The 20,091-nt window shown below is 35.1% G+C and overlaps 1 protein-coding gene across 1 annotated transcript in view; it reads right to left on the bottom strand.

The window, feature by feature from the left end:
- The window catches only part of LOC145685811 (hydrocephalus-inducing protein-like), a 461,224-nt gene that overhangs the window by 382,206 nt on the left and 58,927 nt on the right, over positions 1 to 20,091 (bottom strand). Inside the window, exons 10-12 of the mRNA XM_081758381.1 lie at positions 12,723 to 12,887; positions 10,901 to 11,104; positions 920 to 1,202 (exon numbers count right to left, since the gene is read on the bottom strand). Coding sequence (XP_081614507.1) covers positions 920 to 1,202; positions 10,901 to 11,104; positions 12,723 to 12,887 — 652 coding nt within the window. The remainder of the gene's footprint in view (positions 1 to 919; positions 1,203 to 10,900; positions 11,105 to 12,722; positions 12,888 to 20,091) is intronic.

The following is a 20,091-nucleotide window of genomic DNA, read 5'->3' as shown; positions in this document are numbered from 1 at the left end:
CTATCATCATACTTACACGAAGGTAAACTATGGTACATTTAGAATCATATAGCCTATTGCATTATCGTTACTATCGGCGCATTGCACAATCTATTATCCCTTATATCCAGAATAAAATTTACCTATGAAATGCATAATATTTTATTAAAAGCAAGACTTGCAAGACTCTTGCAAGCAAGACCAAGACCAAGGACTCCAGTGCAAGACCAAGACCACCCGGGTCTTGGTCTCGCATTTCCTCAGTCGGATGGTGCGAGCGTGATGAAGTCACAAAAACAGTCACTTTCATTTTCACTGTTTTATATCTTCCTCCTCCCCCTCTCCTACGCTGCATCGTCGAAGTAAATTGATAAAAACCATCCCAGGCCCGAACCTTATCCATGTTGAAAATTTGATCGAGATCGATCGGGTGGTTCAAGGGTTATTAAGTTATATATATACCTTCCCCTCTCCGAAGTTCTACCGTGAAAGTGAATAGATAAAATCCATCCCAGGCTCAAACCCCATCTCATCTATGTTAAAAATTTCATCGAGATCGGTCGCTTGGTTCTAGAGATTACGAGTCACAAACAGTCACTTTCATTTTTATAATATAGATTATTGTTGAAAATTCTTTCTTTTACGTCCCATGGTTATGCCGCTCAGGCTAAAGGAGACGGTGATGATGAGAAATGAATGAAATGATGGAATAAAGAAAGTGAGAGAAAACGGAAAAACACTGAGAAAACCCATGTACACGGTGTTTGTCCACCACAAAGTTCACTTGGCGCGAGCTGGGAAGGATTTCATTGAGTTCATAGCAAAATAAGTCGAAGAAAATTCTGTCAAGCAGACAATATTCTTTTTGGAAGCGAACAAATTATCACAAAAAGATTGAATTTCATATTATAAATAACAATAAAAAATATTATCTACTTACGCTTTCGTAATTATGCTGATGAACGTATCTGAGGAAAGAATTTGTGCTGATGGAAAATGTGGTACGTCATCTGTTGAATGCATTGCCTTCCCAAGATTTTTAGGCATTTGTGCGGTTGATGCCACAATAGTCGATTTGGGAGCATGTGCATCTTGCTTTTTACCACCTTTGACTTCTTGGGTTGGTTTTTTGGATTTTTCTTTTAAATAATTCAATATTTCTATTATGTCGTTATACAACTTATCATAAGGTCTGGGTTCATTGAAATTTAACGTTAACTTTTCTGAAATGGAATTTTATAGATTTATATACATTGTTTGCATTATGCTGCCAATACAATTTCATATTCATAGCATGTTAAAAATAAGGCATGCAATCTAAGAATATAGGTATTTTTCAGCACAGTATAACAACATAACAACTAGATTGTAATCTTAAATTCCCTGTTGTTTGATTGGATAAAAAAAGAAGAGTTGGGAGTTAAAATAGGCTACCTTTATTAGTCCATTAGTGAGAACAGTCTGTTCATAAAATACATAGTACGGCAATTAGGAAACAAGAGAGTTTTGGTATTGTGCTGGTGCTGTGCTATCAGTTAATAGCTCAGAATAATCTCTAAAATACTCATTGAATAAATGTGACAATTGGGGATGAAACTGATGCACAACACGGTACTTAACTGCGAAATTGTGGTTGAATTTAAATAAAATTCAAATGTTTTAACTTTGAGAAGGACTAGTTGGGGAAAAGGTGAGAGAGAGAGAAATAGGTTATGACTAAAAGATAAAGGGTGAGCACTAGCCTGAAATTCCGATGAGATTGGTATCGTCCTGGTCATCTGGATGATGAATGGCTTTCCCTGGAGGAGCCTGGATATACTAGAGTCAGCCAACAACTGGATTTTAATTCTGCTGGACTGCCAGGGGCGGCGAGTTTTCTCGTTACGATACGTCTCCGATGATGTTCTCCTACACCTTCACTCCACTAGTCAGATACTGGACCCTATTGAATCTGCGGCGATGAACCAACAGAATGGTACTCCCAAGATATGGAGTTGGTTGTTCTCCAATGGAGCGACGTGCCTCTCACGACGATCCTGCACTTTCCTAAACCTTGTGGCGAATACCCCCTGTCGATGTGTCCTTCGTGGTTTTGCTTAATCGAAAAACAATGAGTCTTACATTCAAGGAATTAGGAAGTGTCAGGCTACGCGGAAAAGAATGCGGAAAAGCAAGAAGGAAACTAGTCGCGTTTCTAGACAATTTCAAAAGTAACAATTAACAAGTTCATGCTTATTCAAGCTGTCTGGCAATGTACAATCATGAATAAAAGTTTTGTTTCGTTTAATTTTAAATGTTCATAATTCTGTCGTTGATAAATGTAATTTAATAAAGTAATTGCATTTAGGAAATTAAGTTAAAAATTTATACAATTATCACATGGTAACTTCACATCTAATACACAGCTACATCACCACCACCTCTCCTCGAAACTGGAAATACACGAAAATTTTAATTTTTGGTAGTACAATAAAGGAAAAAAATAATCGAAGAAATTCCAAAAAAATGTTTGTGGAAAATAAAGAATTCTCTATATGATATACTGTTTGCTTTGAATAAAGCTTCCATTACAATATGCTGACTGTGTATTTTAAGGTCAGTCCTTAGCCGGTTACTGGGAATCCTTGATGTAAGGTGATACATATGTGACGGCGTCTCTGAGAAGATGGAAAGGAAAACGAAAAACAAACACTAGAGTTTGCATAATATCGTTATGAGTAACATGTGCTTTAAAGTGTTAGTTTGGAATTGTGTAGTGCTCTTTTAGGATAGGATGGAAAAGGTAGGAATAATAATACATTAAGAATTACTAATACAAATGATTATAAACGTAGAGATAAAAAACAAAATGATAATTAATAGTAAATAGTTCATAAATGTAACAAAATCCAATATATATAAATATTCCTCTAATGCAGAAAATAACTTCAATATAGAATGTGACTAATACGCGAAAGAAAAAAACGTTGTAATACTGTCTAGCTAACCAAAGATAGTTAAGTTAGACAACACAATAAGAGTACTGATTTCAGTTTCACAAAAATAAGCTTTAAGTTATTTAGGCATAAAGCGTCCGTAGACTGGAAAAGAATTCCAAGATATGGTTATAGCCCCATATACTGGCTGTAATCAAACTATAGAAAATCAGTACGATAGATATTCATCACCTGTAACCTACAATCCTAACTAACATATAAATTCTTCTTATCTTCATCTTCTTTCTTAAATCTTGACATCTTCGGGTATCGAATCCTGGACATCGAAATGCATGGAGCATGGTTCTTGCGGTCTTGACATTGATCTTGCATCTTCTTGACGTATCCATCTAATATCAATTCATATACGTAACGTGAATTTTCTCTATTCTTCACATACTCACATTTCAAAAGAATAAAAGTAAGAAACTTCTTTAGTCATACGTTGTCTAAGCAAATAGAATGTTCCAAATCTTGAAGATACCAACGTGTTCCAAATTTGTTAACGAGGCTAGCTGATCTTAAATAACCTAGTAATTCGAAAATTCGTTTCCAACTCTTTAAACTTCTCCAAGTTTCGAATGTTCCAAGTCTCGAAGTGTTCCAAGTTTCAAAGTTCCAAGTTTAGAAGTGTTTCAAGTTTCAAAGTGTTCCACTGGTGGATTTGGATGCACAATTCAAAACCATGATAAACTAACTTTTAAGCGTGTAGAGTGCTAAAAGAAAGTTCATCATCCAATTACAAGGTGTCCCTGTCTCCAACCAATCTTCAAGAGTGCAATTCACATAGATGTTACGTGTGGACAGACGGACTAACAGGTTCTTCATCAATGGGAAAATATATTGGGAGTAACTGCTGATAGATGTCCCAATTTTCTTTATCATAAATACAAAATACAACACGTTCTATGTCGACAAGATGATTTTCTAAAAATATTCTTGTAGCTAAAGCAATTTTGGCAGCTTTTAGCTTCGGAAATTTAAACGCTCCTGTCGAAATGTTAGGTAGTACAATTGTAGAGAGAACATTTTCCAACATTACTTTAAAACAATTTTATATCTTTCACGTAAAATCTTCTCGTCTGAATTCCGAGGTCCACATGCCATAATTACATAATTAGCTGGTAAAAGATGACCATTGGCCATTTTCGCTTCTCTTGGCTTCAATGAAGATATACTCAAACATGTTAAAAACTCAGTTCCAGCAGCGTCTTGAATAGCTTTATCTGCACCACCTAAGAGAGTTAAGGTTTCATTTGTTGAATTCACTAAGGCATCTGCTTTTATATTCACTATGTTACCTTTATAAATACTAATTTTCTAATTGATGGTAGTGTTGGAAGTATACTTCGGTTCTTCTGTTGTGGTATTCTTTCCTATAGTTGACCATGTTTCTAGATTTTTGGCAATTACAACATCCTTGATATGAAGACATAGGATAAAACTTTTTCTTGTACACATTGTCTCCTGGAGTTGAAAATTTCTTCAGTAGGTGGTTCTTGATGGTCTTCGCGTCTCGTCTTCTTGTTTTTCATCGTATGGTCTTCCGTGCAGACATTCATAGGCATCTCTTTGTCAGAGTCTTCAGGATGGTCTTCCTCTTCCGGATTTTCCTTCTCATAAAACTTCTTCAGTGTCTGATCTGCTATGCTGTCTATCTTATAAGATCCTCGGGTAGTCTTGTACTTAACATAATAGGAATTTGGATTTTCCACTCATTCAATTATGCCGGGACCAATGAACTTTCCGCTAAATGCTTTGGCGTAACCTTTATTCCTTGCAGTATCTAATATCCAAACTTTTTATCCTTCTTTAAAAGCAGGTTTGGCATGCCTCTTATCAAAAAATTTTGTCGCCGTTTTATGGCGCTTATAAAGATTTTCTTGTGCTTTATCCCTAATCTCTTGTAACTGCTGTAAACAAATGGCATTATCTTCGTATTGACACGGGGTGTTTAAAATTGCCTGATGAATTAGCCTAGGTATGAAACCAAAAAGACATTCAAATGGTGAAATTTGAGATGAATTCTTGGTAACGTTGAGAGAAAAAACTATGGGCTGTAACAAATCAATCCACTGTCCTAAATCTTTGTCACATGATGCTAACTTTAATCGTTGTTCTATATTTCGAATAGTAATTTTACAAACACTATTACTATAATGCCCATGAACATTCACAAAACGCATGTTAGCTCCAATCATAGCACACAATTCTTCGAATAGTTCAGTAGTTAATTAACTACCTTTGTCTAAATCAATTTCATAGAAAATTTCATATTTTAAAACCATTTTATGTAAAGAAATGAAGCCGAAGTGCTTGCAGTAACATCAGGAATATAATCTACAATTATATATCTTGTGCAACTGTCTACTACAACCGCTATATATTTGTGATTTAACATATTATTAAGAGAATAATTCCCACCTACATCAATGTGCTAACAATAGAAGAACGAAATTGAGTTATACGTAAGCAATGTACCATATGGAGAACCAATTTTCGATTTTGAAATCTGGCACGATGTATACTCACGTCATTTCTGCTATATATATATATATATATATATATATATATATATATTTCTTCATGTTCGGAAAACACACTGTTTTACCAACATATCATAGGTTTTAGAATAACCAGAATGACCTTATCCTAATGCAGATTTATGACAAGCATTAAAAACTTTATAACGTAAAGAAGTAGAAACTGCAACTAAAAATTTTATGAATGAGATGTTTGGTCTTCTATATAAATATAATCATTAATAGTAAAATATAAAGCTTGCCACTCTATTTTAGGATTTCTATCTTCTTTTTGTTCAAACCAAGAAAAATTTCTTTGAAAAAAGGATCTTTACGTTGCTCTGTTGCCAAATTTGGTTAATCTAAAATTGGAAATGAATTACTTATGACGTGTCTAAAGAACATTTTCAGGTCTTCTGGATTCTTTTTCTCATCTTCCAAATCTCTAGCGGGGTTTGAAAATCATGAAATAGCAACTGCTTCTATATTGCTGGAGTCACTAATATGTGAAATAGCAGAATTGTACGATTCAATTTCACTCAACCATCTGGAAATTTTACTTACATTCTTTATTTGCTTCAAACACAATAAACTATGACAATTGATCTTCAAACAAAAATGACGTCCCAGGAGAAAATATCTAAATGAACGTAAGGAATACATCAACGCTAGTAATCCAAGCTAGTCTGGGTGTAATTTTCGCTCGCTAGAGGACGTTGCACGACTACAATAACTAATAGGTACTAGATTTGTGTCGTAGGGTGTATTTTTTAAGGTTGCTTTAACAGTACCGAGAGGGCAGTTTTGCTGGCATCAAAATAGAGGTAGAGAGGATAATCAGGCTTATATCTCATTAAACAAGGAGCTGAAATGATGGCTTGCTTGATATTATTGAATGCTGTCTCTTGCAGTTCTTTCCAGCGAAAAGGAGTATCTTTTTTCAACAATGAAAGTAAAGCTTCTGCCAATTGACTGAAATTAGACAAATACGAACGAACAAAAGAGGCCAAACCTAAAAAAGCTGTGGACCTGTTTCGTTGTTTTGGGACGCTCATAGTTCTAAATCGAGTTTATTATTCGTTTCGAAATAGACAAACCATCTTTACTAACCAAGACCATCTGTAGCCATCTAATGAAAAATATCCCAATTTTGTTTTCTCTGGGGAAAGCTTTAAACCAACTTCCTTTATTCTTTAAAACATCATAGGGTTAGCCGTACAATTTCATCAAAATTATCACTGGGCCAAAAAATAATCGTCTACGTAGGCATATATTTTATCTTGTGGAAGACCTTCTAAGGTCAGTTTCACTGATCTATTCATACCACTAGTAGATGTCTTTACACCCTGGGGCAAAAATTAAAATGGTATGAACCAACGCCAGGAATCGAAAAAGCTGTAATAGGTTTTGGACTCTTCAGTGAATGGGATATTAAAAATGTTCCAAAAACATCACTAGAATATAAATATTTGCGTCCTGCTAAATTAGTCAATATTTCCTGAATAGGAGGAACGTCAGGAACCATTTTTTGTTAATATAACGCGCATCCTCAAAAAATCTGTACTGTCCATTCTTCTTTTTAATAGGCATTACCGGAGATTTATAAGAACTAATACTGGGCTCAATGATCGTACTTTTCAATAAAATATATATTTGTTTTTAAACTCATCCCTTAGATGATATGGGATGGCAAATTGTGAACGATTCACTGGCTGTTATCAACTAATTCAATTTTATGATTATATCTTTTAGTACTACCATAATCAAATTCATTCCAGGAAAAGCTAGAATAAAATTCCTCTACTAAATCATACAATTGCTGTTGTTGATGTGGCAACAGTTCAGGGTTAACATTAACAGGTATTTATCATAACCTTCTGGAAAAGATTTTGTGTTTACTGCATTCACTTGATGTACTTTATTGTTAACGCAATTTTGTTTGTTTAAGTTGGTTCTACTGATAACACGTTCAGCAGAACCCAAAACAACATGTTTTTTCAAATAGAGTTTACTCTTGGTGGGATTAACTACAGAAATTACTGGGTGAATTTCGTCTACAACTGTCTTGCGCACAAAAATTTCTGCCTGTGTATCTATTAATTCATTGGGAACAAGTAAATTGCGAGTACCTGCAAGATCGTTTACTTTCTTCAACGTAACCTGAACACTTGAATTTGGAGGCAAAACTACAGAACGAGCCACTAAAAATTGAGGTTTATATAATTTCGCTATATGATTAGAAATTTCATCAAAGTATACGTATGGCGTTAATTCAACTCTTGGAGGGATACCAAATTTAACAAAACTGAAAGAATTCTTATTGTGATCTACCACAGCAAAATGAGTTTTCAAAAAATCTTGGCCACTTTTACTATTATACGGAAAATCTTTATACATTCGAAAGGGATGCGTAAAATATTGTCATCCTAATTTAAATTTTACTAAAGCAATCTGATCGCTTTCTCGAGAATTTCCAGTGATACCACGAATAAAAGTAGTATCCTTGAGTATTCTATGCTTATTACTTAAAATATTGCCAGAAATTGTGCTAATAGTACTTCCTGAATCCAATAAAAATAAATGCGGCTTATTATCAATATATATACTTTAACATGAGGCAAATTAGATTCGAATTGTATAGGCACATAATACCGCTTACTATTTCTAATATTATTACATACATTACTGTCTGCTTTATTCCTATTATTTGACTTTACATTCTGATTTACATGTACTGTGTTAACAGAAGCAATAGGCTGTGAATAAGAGGAGTATGCAAAAGATGAATATCTACGCTTCAAACGAGAACACTCATAAGATTGCATAAGCATAGATTTGTCTTTGTGTGCTTGAATTGCCTTTGCGAGCGCATTTAGCAGCACGAGACTTTCAAGTTGAACTTTGATATCCTCCAGCTGAGCGATCGAGCTAATTTTTTCTACAGGCTGAATTACAACTTCATTTACGTTCTGAGTATTAAAATCTAAAATATTTTCTTTTTGCTGTGTAATATTATTACCAACAGGATGTAAATTATTTTCGTCTAATATTGCCGAAGACTTCGATCGCTGACTACGCATGCTGACAAGAAAAGTAATTATTTCCTCTAAAGCTAAGAACTTTGCTAACTCAATAACAGACGTAAAGGATTTTCTTGACACTATAGAATAGAATGAAGGCAATAGACCGTCGATTGTCAGTTCATTTGCTCTGTTAACTGCATCTTCGGATTTTTCTCTAAAATTAATTTCCACTTGTGAAAAATGTAATCTGAAACAGGTTCAGAATCTAACTGTTCTTTATTTCTTCTTTCTTTCTCTAAAAGTTGTGAAACTATATTATCTTGATAGGCTTCTATTAATTTCTTCTTAATTTGAACATACATGAGATTGTCATATTCTGCAGTCGATTGTAAAGCTAACAAAAAAGCACGAGCCCCATTTTCCAAACAATATGGCAACAAATGACGTTTCTGTACATCAGGAAGGTTATGAAAGATAGAAAAATCCTCAAAATGATTAAAAATAACTGAACTGTTTCCTTCAATTCTTCTGAAAATCTGTGGGTTGTACTAAACGATCTAACGTAGCTGTAATGACAGAAGTATTTTCCATTATAGCTATTATTCTAAATCATTATTCCTAATCACACTAATAAATAAATATATCAGTATGCATATATATATATATCCGACATCAAAATGCAAATCATACTTCTTATATATAGTATTAGAAAAATGTAACACCTTGGCAAAATCTCTTCTCACCCACACATAAATCAATCAATAAAAAAACAATTAAACAAAAGTTACTCTAAATGAGAAAGATATGTGGCGGAAAGTGCGAAAGAATTTTGAACATGCTTCAGAAAGAAAGAAGAAGTTAGTGTTTGTTAGTAATGTAATGTACTAAATTGAATATCGAATAGTTGCTGATGTGGATGCCATAGTATTGAAGTTTAAAGCCCAATTGAAGAGTTGTTAATTATATTAATTGTGTACTGGACGTAGAAAGAGGGCTAGCGATTAATGTGTGTAAATGGTGGCATTTAGTGGTAGATTATTACGGTATATGTGGTCATATGAGGTAATGATAATAAAGATAGGTGTGAAACGGAAACTATTCTAGTTGGACTTATTTGTTTACGGATTAAGAGTGAGTCAAGTTGGTGTTGTTCTATGAACCATAAAACCACCCAATTAACGAATTGAACCCACGTTGAGTACAGTAAAGCTATTGTATTATCAATACGGAATTTACTTACAACTTTACTTACATATATGTAGAGAGGGTGAGCGGGTGGGATAGAAGTAACTTTACTAAATTTTTCTCAGCAAAACTATAAATTACATTATATTCTTTATTCAAACTGCATTTTCATTATGTTAAACTCAATAGGATTTATCTTTTAAAAATCTCTAATATGCCTGACTTATCTATCGCTCAAGAAAAAATCAACGATCAAGAATCTTAATAACTATGAGCTATGTTTTAAGGGATCTTCCCAACGGCGTAAACCTCACAGCATATCCATTTTGTGCCGGTGCTGTGCCATCAGTTAATAGCTCAGAATGATCTCTAAAATACTCATTGAGTAAATGTGACAATTGGAGATGAAACTGATGCACAACACGATACTTAACTGCGAAATTATAGTAGAATTTAATTAAAATTCAAAGGTTTGTTTTTGTTCTTTTGTAAGCAGGTATAGCACCAAATGGGCATAAAGTTTTTTTTTTTTTTTTTGTAACGTAAAGTGTGTATTAATGTTAGAACGCTACCCACAGATAATCCAGTCGCTTCAATAAGCTGTTGTGTGGTTACACATCTGTGAATGTGGTGTTTGTTAACGTCGTTCACTGTAGTTGATGATCTACCGGACCGTGTTGGTCCATCAGACTGAGATCAGCACTGTGGAACATTTGTGCAAATCGCTGGGTATTGCAGCGGTCCAAAGTCTCCCTATAAACAAGAAATAATTTACGTCGGATCGATGTGGCTGAGTAATTGCCGGTCTTGTACAGGAATTCAATAACCGAAAGTTGACAAGTGCGGCTGTTTACTTCCTTCTCCATTGTGGGCGTATCTCTAAATAGAGAAACAAAATTTGTTATACAACTTCAGCATAAAGAACATATGCACATGCATAAAAAATATGGTACTAGTGCTAGCATAAAAGAGTTATGACCCTTTGGGCGACACTTTTTGAATGCTCTTTGATTTATAGTCCCATATACAGTTGAGAAAATTATTATTGTTTTTTTTTTTTTTAATTTACTGATTTATAAGTGAGTTCCTTTTAAAAGATCTTATCTACTTATCTACAATTCAAACTACAGCTCTTTAGAAAGACAGTGAGTTCCAAGGTTTTACAAACAAGATATTACTGATCAGTGACTATAGATATTTTAAATTAAGAAATTACCCTCTGAAGGTTCCTCCATTTCTGTATCGACTGTCATGGTTGATTGTACATTATTCATTTCCAAATAAATAGAGTTTAAGTAGTTCCTCACTTCAACAAGTGCAGGATCTTCACTAGTTGTAAGAGCTTCTAGTATTTCATTATCTAAATTCATGATCTTCAGATTGAAATTGTGTGCAGTTTTATGAGCCAAATACGCGTAGTCTGAAAAAGAAACTAAGAAAGAGAAGTCCGAAATATCTACAGCTGTACAATAACCAATACTAATTTTTCAAACAGAATTCTGTTTCTAATCTTACTCGTAGGTAGGCTATAAACATACAGTGTAAATGATAGTGTTCAAAGTCTACGAGGATAAGTCGGAAAATACATTTCTCCTGTCGGTTTTGGTGTAAACCACACAAATAATATGATGCAACAATAAAGAACAAGTCATTTTATTTTCCACATAAATGCCATGGACATTGATACATTGTCATATCACTTTACAATATTAAGATACCTCTCTTAGAAAAAAATTCGTAATTTGCATTCGGAAAAACTCCTTCACGTCTGTCTCACTTCGTGGTTGCATCCGGAATATCTTCTCCTGAAAGCCTTCTTCAACACCGGGCAGTGATAGAAGTCGCTGAGCGCGAGATCGAGGCTGGACAAGGCGCTTCCAACCGAAAGTAGCAAGATGGTATTACGTTGCCAACACCGACTTTTTCATATCCGAAAGTGGCACATAATACGTAGAGATCCAGGGCCCTTCCTGGAAATAGCACAGTTCAGCTTTGTTAGTGTCTGACAATACCGCTGAGCATAGATTCTTCCAACCTTCGTACATGCTTGCAGGGCCGATAAAACTATTGAAAATACATATTTCACCAACGACTCAATAAAATAAGCGATAGTCATTTTTTAATGGTCGTGACTACGATAATATTGTAGCAGATTAACCGTAGCAAATATTGTCATATGTCAGTTGGTTATTATGGTGGTTTCATCAGTTGTCGGTGGATAGCTCGACAGTCGTACTTTTACAAATTGGCGTGTATTTATTTATTCAACAAATAACAAATCATTTTCCACACTGTCAAGAATCAAAAACTATCTGAGATCTGCTCTTTCTCGGAAAAGAGTGTAGCTGTTTTAGCCATCGAAAATGACTTGACTGGTAAACTTGGTTTTGATAACGTTATTAATGATTTTGCCAATGTCAAAGCAGGACGTAAGAAGTTTTGATACACAAAAGTTTCAGAAACGTCATTTTGTAAAATTTTAGGTACAATATCTCTTTATATCATTTCAGATTGTTTTATATTTTGCCGTCTTTTACACTATCTAATGTTGAATAGGTTAGGCAGAAGCCAGATAAGTTTTAATGATCTACTCCAAATGCTGGCCAGATATAGGAATTAAAATATACGTATTACATAAAATGCGTAATAAGAAATAAGAACAGTAATAACTAGTAATAGTAATAATTATAATTTGATAGCAAATCTAAAAGTAATATTTTAAGAAGTGGATCCAGGAGAATTGAAGTTTTGGAGAGTGATGCGATTGGTGTGGTTAAGGGGCGGCAATTTCGCTAAGGCCCATGGACGCAAAACATGTAAATCCGGCCCTGCATGCTAGGCACAGAATGAGCTGCTCATCCGAATTTTTTTTACTACCAGTGCGATAACACCATCTGTAGAATGTTGGTGGTACATCACCAAATGACGTATGGATGACCTTTGTATTAAACCTACGTTTCTATGCCTAATTTCTTTACTATTTTTCGGACATCTATTTTAAAGCAATTACACCTTAACTGTAGAAATAAAATGTTCACCTGTTCTTGGAGCGCCATGAAAAATGAATGCAATCCCATCTTTCAGACGAAAAGTTTCTTCAAGTCTGTCTGGTTCTGGCAACGCGTTTTTAATAGCAGATTTCACTGGATCCAGATCAGGTAGCTTCATTGACTCTCCACCAGCCATTATTTCCAAAAGAATATCTGAAAAAATCCGTGGATGTTCCACATAGAAAAATAGCTAATATTGACAGTAAAGTATTTAAAGACCTGATGGAAATAAACAACTGAGATAATGACTAAGAAAATTACAATCATTGGTATTGTAATATGTCATTTTGAGAGTGTGTGTGCTATCATTATTACAAATATTACACATTCTTATTCAATTATGATTGTATGGTTTGAAAACTTTTCTATTAACTGCATCTATTTAACTCTATTATTTTATCTATTAGGTTCTACGCTCGAGTAAAGTTATATTATTAACTGAGTTTTGTTGTTGTTGTTGTTTTTGTTTTCCAATCCCACACTACTTACTAATGAGTATTCAAGATTATTAAAGATCTTGTTGAACACGGCACCAATCCAAATCAATGTAACTTATGGACTCTAAAAATTCAAGAATAGTGAGGAGAGTCCATCAGTAATGTAGCAGATATACTGTTGAATAATTCAAGCAATTTTCTATACATGTATTTAGTATCATTTAATCTAGTGAAAAACTATCTACTGTAAGTCTGTGGAAAGTTAGAATTCTTGAACCATTCACATATATGCGTCTCGTGTTAGCTTCCCTGGAACTGGTCAGATTAAGGTTAGTTTAAGACAAAGATAACTTAGCGTAAGTTAATCAGGCAAAATAAATATTTAAAAAAGGAAGTAAATTCATCATTAGTTGGTAGAGTTAGGAGTTAACAGAAATCATTCTTTCACCCAATGAATGATAGTTACGTTACATGAATACTTCGGCTTCATTTATTAGGTTCACAACTTATTATTGTCAGACTACTAGGTTTCGCAAACTAAGAATACCGATATCCAAGCAAGGCTTGCAGTCTTTAAACTAGTTATTGACACATAATTTAGTTCAGGAGAGACTTTCGGTACACACTTCTCTCAACAGTTCCTGAAACCAGTGGCGGATCTAGGCCAGGGCCGGGAGGGTCTAGGCCCCCTCCCAAGGTTTTTCGGTGACAAAAATAAGTTAAGCTATTATGCATAAATTTTTGAAAGTTTATAGTAAATTCATCACACACCTATCATAGTCTGGGTTCTGGCTGCGCTACTCCCAGTTTTTACTTTCTAGATCCACCTCTGCCTGAAACACTTTAATTTACAAATATAAAAACAAATCAACAATCGTTCACCATTCAATCTTTAAGGTGCTTATCTACTTTATAAGAACATCAAAACAATATTAATGGTAGTTCCCTTTATTGAGATAATCTCAAAAGGAAACTATTGAATAAGTGAAGGTAAATTTTAGCACTCAAGAGTTTAATGTAACAACACTCTGGAGGAGAATTCTCAAATTTCTCGCTTGTGAATTTATTTTGACTTCGTAATTATTATTACCGCTTAATTTGTCATTCATAAGTGTACATAATGACTCTACTGTCCCATCTCAGTATTCCACTCAATCACTTCTTTAGCATTTGGGTTTAGTAATAAAGTTAGTAAGACAGAATCATTGATGGAAAAATTTAAATTGTGCAACTTTAGATTCTAACCACTTATCTACTGTTATCTATACAATACTTAAACCATAATGTACTCGGCATGGGTTGATTGGAAATTGGTTGCAGGAAACAAATACATGATTTCCTCTAACCTGGAACTTTGATTTAGATTTGATTTGATTTTGAGTTTAGCGTCCCTTCCAGCAGTGAGGTTATACGAGATGTGGATATGCAGCTTAACGTAGGATTCGAACCACATGATCTCCTGCCAGGAATCTATCCCGGATCTCCCACACCAAAGGCGAGAAAGCTAACCGCTTAACAACGAAGGAGTTTTGTACATCAAAAGTTTCCTTTGTATGGCATGCTATTTTCTTAGTTAATAACGAAACTACAAGTGGTAGTAAATTTAATTTCTTCAACTTCCAGTTTTAGCAGAAAGATTAGACTCATGATGGAATAAATTCTTGGGACATTTAATTGATTGCGGAAAACCGCTTCTAGCTATCTTTTATTACATTTTTTTTACTTTATAGTAAGCGACGTTGATTATTACTTAGGTTAATGGTTGATTTATATCACTTTGGGTTTTGGATATCGTCTCCATTAGCGACTATATTTCTAACAACTTTTCGATGGCAACAACTTTTCTTTCTAAATCATTATTATCGTCATTCACATGCAGAGTCGGCCTTTGTTCTTGCGGGGCCCTGTGCGAGTTGGCGCCGTGGGGCCCTACTATTTGGATTGGGGACACTCGCGCAGTCATACTCTGTAAGCTTTTGTGTAAAACAAAATGTACGATGAACTGAAGTACATACTGCTCTTTTTTTTTTAAAAAAAAAAAAGAAAGAAAAACAGAAACTACCATGCTTACTTTAAAAAACAGTTTTGTGACTTCTCAGTTGACTGAATTCTTCTATCAAAGCACTGTAGTATAAAGAAGCCACGTCGTTTTCGATGGAGAGAAGGGCGAGAGTGGTCAGTCTCTGTTGGGACAGGGTACTCCTGAGTTTTAGTCTTGAAAAGTTCCTCTCTGCAGATGCCACGGTAACCGGTTTTGTGCGTAGTATTCGTAAAGCAATGTCTACATTAGGGTAGATTTCCTTCAATTTGTTTTCACTTATATATTTAAGCACTGATAGTAGGTTGTTTTTACCATAAAAGCTCGTGAGAAAATCTTCAATTCTTCATACAGTTCCAGTCCATCCATGTCACATTTTTCTCTGGCGATTAATGTTTGTTCTAAGTTTTTGTAGCACTTCGTAAGATCTTCGTCGATTGTCAATAAATTTTTTTACCTGATATAGAAAACAAAATGTGTGTTCATGCTTCTTCAGAGCTTCGAATCGTAGTTCATAGCTTCGTCGGATAGAATCAACAATTAGATAAAAGTATTTTGTTTTGAAGCAGTCTTCTGCAGAAAGCTCTTGGTCCTCGTCCTCAGCTTCGTAAGAGAATTATCTAATTTTCTTTCTTTTTCTGACAGTCTTGAAAACAGTTTCAATTCCCACTTCTTCCGCGACTTCTTTCGCTGTTAGCAGGGTTGTCTGAAAGCCACTTTCCCGGTAGTCTTCAAGCCATTTCAGAAACACTTCCAGGTGCTTCCTTGTCACACCTAAGTTCATTTTCTCACCTTGCCACACTTTAGTGATGATATTGATCTTTGTAAGAAGCTCGTACCACATTACAACCGAGATCACAAATTCGTAAGTTGTTATTTCTGCTTTTAGTGACTGGCACTCACTGACCAATACACAATCTGTACTTCTTTCAAATCTTACACACACTGTTAAGCTGGTATCTGACTACTTTGACGGATTCTACTTTGCATTCCCACCTTGTTTCGGAGAGAAGTTTCAAAGAAATCTGGACATGTTCTTTAAGAATAGTCCATCTTTCACTTGAGTAAGCAAAAAGTGTGTACAGTCTCTGAGAATTCCAAAGGACTTGGTACGTTCACAGGAACTTGCCACGTCTCCCAACACCAAGTTCCAATTGGGACTTCCACAAGATAATAATAAAATTTAAAAAAACCGAGGGATTTCCAATGAGAATTCTTTGCATGCCACTTTTTTCTCCACGCATGTTTGCGTCACGATCATAGTCCTAGTTGTTCAGTTTCGGTGAAAGTGTAACATGCTGAGCTTTCAGCTGTAGCTTCCTTGACGGCTATAAAGCCCACAAAGTGCTCCTCGATTTCGCCTGTGATTTTGTTAATAAAACGCAGCATCAGAGAGAACTGTTCAATACGAGCGACATCTCGAGTGCAGTCAACAATAATTGAAAAGTACTTACTCTTCATCATTTTGTCCACAATTTCAGCTTAGACGTTAGTCGCAAGCAGTTGTATAAGTTCATCTTGGATATTCCTTCCAAGGTAATGGTCCTTAAATTCCTTGTTTATTGCTTGTCGCAAATGATCTCGCAGGCTTGAATCAAATAAAGCTATTAACTTGAGCAAGTCCAAAAAACTACCACTGCTTTTCTGCATCAATTTGAGTCTCAGACATGGTGTCAATAGATATTGCGAGTTTGTCCTTTTCCTAAATCTAACCATTTCAATACACACTCTTTGGGGGGCTTACTCGTTTCGTGAGATTTCACATAACTACCAAGGTGCTTCCAATCACGCATTCCCTTATAGCAGTAGTTCTCAAAGTAGGGTCCGTGGGACCTAGCCAGGGGGTCTGTGAAGCCTAAAAATTGAAATCTGTTGTAGTAAAATGGAACTCACAGCTGTTACGCAAGAAGTACTTTTCAGTTACTAAAAGAAAGCAATTAGAAATTATACCTACGTTTGTAAATTTAAATGATTTCCTACTTTACTAAATTTCTGCCCTGAAGTTGGTCGACCGTTATATAGGACTACTTCAAGTGAGAGACATTTATTTTTTGTTAGGACCCTTCAAAAACAGTTGTATATTAACTGTACAACGCCCCGGAATTTCATGCATTTCATCTTCAAGTGGCGGAAAGCTCTCACCACTACCAAATGTTAATCATTCCTCTGCTTATAAACATCAAGCCTCCCCCACCCCCAATTCTGAGATTTCTAAAAAGACGACAAGAAACCGCTTCCAAAATATGATCGTATAGGCCCTATCCGCCACTGCGAGTAACTCTTGACTCAAATTGGTTTGCGTATGCACTGTGAGTACGAAGAGTTGTCTAAAAAGACATTGTAACATTTCATGCCTTTCCCTACCACTTACTTTTGTGAGCAGACCTTTTCTGGTCTTTGCAGTATTAAAGCCTTAAAGGGAAATCATCTTAATGTGGAATCGGACCTAAGATTGATGGCGAAAAAAATTATTCCAGATTTCAATGCAATTATGGAAAAACACAAAAAAAAAATCATTCCTCACATTAGTGACTCCACATTTGAGAATGTCGTGAAAGTTACGATATTTTCAATTGAAATTTTATTCACTAGGAAACAATCATATATCTTTAGAATAATTTACTTATTACATTATTTTTCTTGATCTTTCTCTTGTCAGTGATAAACCTAATTAGTATATTTTAAATACCATGTGAAATTTCAGATAGCATTGCAAGGGGGTCCGCAGATGGCTTCCCGAATGAACAGGGGGTCCGCAGATCACTCCCCGAATCAACAGTGGGTCCGTGTCATCGAAAAGTTTGAGAACCACTGCCTTATAGGAACCGAAACTTGTACTTACACAAGAAAACAAACGTTATGCAAAACAGTAAACTACATCTTTTGCTTTCGAATAAATCTTCCAACGCCTGTCTTGCTCTCACCATTACTCAAAATTGTAATATAGTGATATTCACTAAAACGCCGTGTTTTATTCACTGAAAACACATCTACTTTCGCCCTTACACACTATCAAAGTTCGCTCCTTGTCATAATCCTGGGTCATCCTCCATATTTCCATTAGACACTGCACAGACACTTTCGTTTGTTGGTGACCGTGCTGATGGGTGAAAAATTGCGGATGAGGACGAACGCGATGATTCCACAAGTTGTAGTACTGGCTGTGATACTTCAACTCTGCTGCTGGGTCCCGCTTCTACTTTATCTGCCGTTGTATATTCACACTCACACGTGTCAGTTTATCAACGGATTCACGCACTAACACTTTTTCTTTAACTTGATTTTCAGATCCACGAAGTTATTCTTCTAACTCCTTTCTTTTTTCAGATATTTTTCTTTCGGTACTTCCTGATTAATATTTTCTACCGACATCCTGATCACGCGAAGTCATGTTTCTAAACTAGTCACTGACAATAAACCAAAATATCTATGAATATTCAGGCTTCACGTGACACTCCAACAAACCATACAAACCAAAACACTTCGGAATTTTGAACCAATAGTTAAACCAAAAGTTCTTCTTCACATCACTATAGACTGAAATAATGATGTCGTCATTTCCTCTTTGTTACCATGGTGATCGCCGCGTTGTTTTCCAAACAAACGCATGAAGCCATAAGAATACTATGAAGTATACTGTTAATAAGAACACACATTTAATAATAATTTTATAATATTTTGAGGACAAAGTAAAGTTGACAGGGAAAGATGCAGATTAAGAATATGGGTCCAATATTTAGAAAATTTTTTGAGTGAAATCTAGTTATTAACCAAGTAATATATAAGGAACCTTTTTCTACAGGAGGCACATCTCTAGGTAATCTGATAAGATAGAAATTTCATAAGTAATGCCAACGCCATTACCAGGTAATGCACAATGAACAAAAGCAACTACAAGCAATGCAAATACTCAGAAGGTACAGACTGACGAGCTGTCGGCACAATGAAAATAGAACAAATACTTAATTTGTCTGTAAGAAAAAAAATAGTCCACTTTGTAATCCTTGATGTTAATTATATTGGCATATTCAGTTATTTTACGCCCACCGTTTAAAATATGAGTACATAGTTACAGTGGTTACAAAATAAAGACACAACCAATCAATCAAAAAAAGAAAAGAGAGAGAGAGAGAGAGAGAGAGAGAGAGAGAGAGACAGGAAGCTTGTAACCATATGCGTTCTGAGAATTTTCAATCTGGACCAATTTCTGGTCAGTTAACATGCGTCGGATTTTTCCTTATATTTCCTACTTACCTTAAAAATATAACAACAAGGAAACATCCAATTATGAGTGGTTCAGCATAAGTTTTAAACACTATTTTTGTAGACCTACACGTTTGGAATGTAATGTGTGATATCGATGGTACTAAATAAAAATTGTCCACAATTTAAATTCAATATCCGATAATAAATAAGCTAAATATATTTTGGCACTTAAAGTAACCTCTAAATGTATAAAACACAAAATCTGCGATATCAGGGGAAACATTTCACTTTCAACGCTTGACATATTTTAACATATTTACCCAATTGCTTGCTTTTTCTGTTTTCGTAGTTTCATTCATTGGAATCTTTTAAAAACATAGAAGTGTTTCTTTTACTCTGATGTTTGCAATCCGGAAGTTAACACGTCACTGTTTTCGCTTTGTACTTAGGTTCTAAGTAGTGTTGCCACGAGACGAGACATTTCTCGTGTCTCGATTCGTCTCCTGTGAGACGAGACACGAGACGAGACAGAACTCTTTTAGACGAGACACGAGACGAAACGGGACGTCTCGTGAAATGTCTCGTCTCGTCTCGTGTCTCGAAAATGAAAACACTGGCGGGAATGGCCAAAATTGAAATTGCCAGTGGTCATATAGATTGCAAAAGGAAAATCCCC

The sequence above is a fragment of the Thermobia domestica genome, chromosome 1, assembly GCF_964235325.1.
Source record: "Thermobia domestica chromosome 1, izTheDome1.hap1.1, whole genome shotgun sequence".
In the NCBI taxonomy this organism is placed as follows: domain Eukaryota; kingdom Metazoa; phylum Arthropoda; class Insecta; order Zygentoma; family Lepismatidae; genus Thermobia; species Thermobia domestica.
Note: the sequence above shows the minus strand (reverse complement) of the source record. Positions and strands in the feature narration are given on the sequence as shown.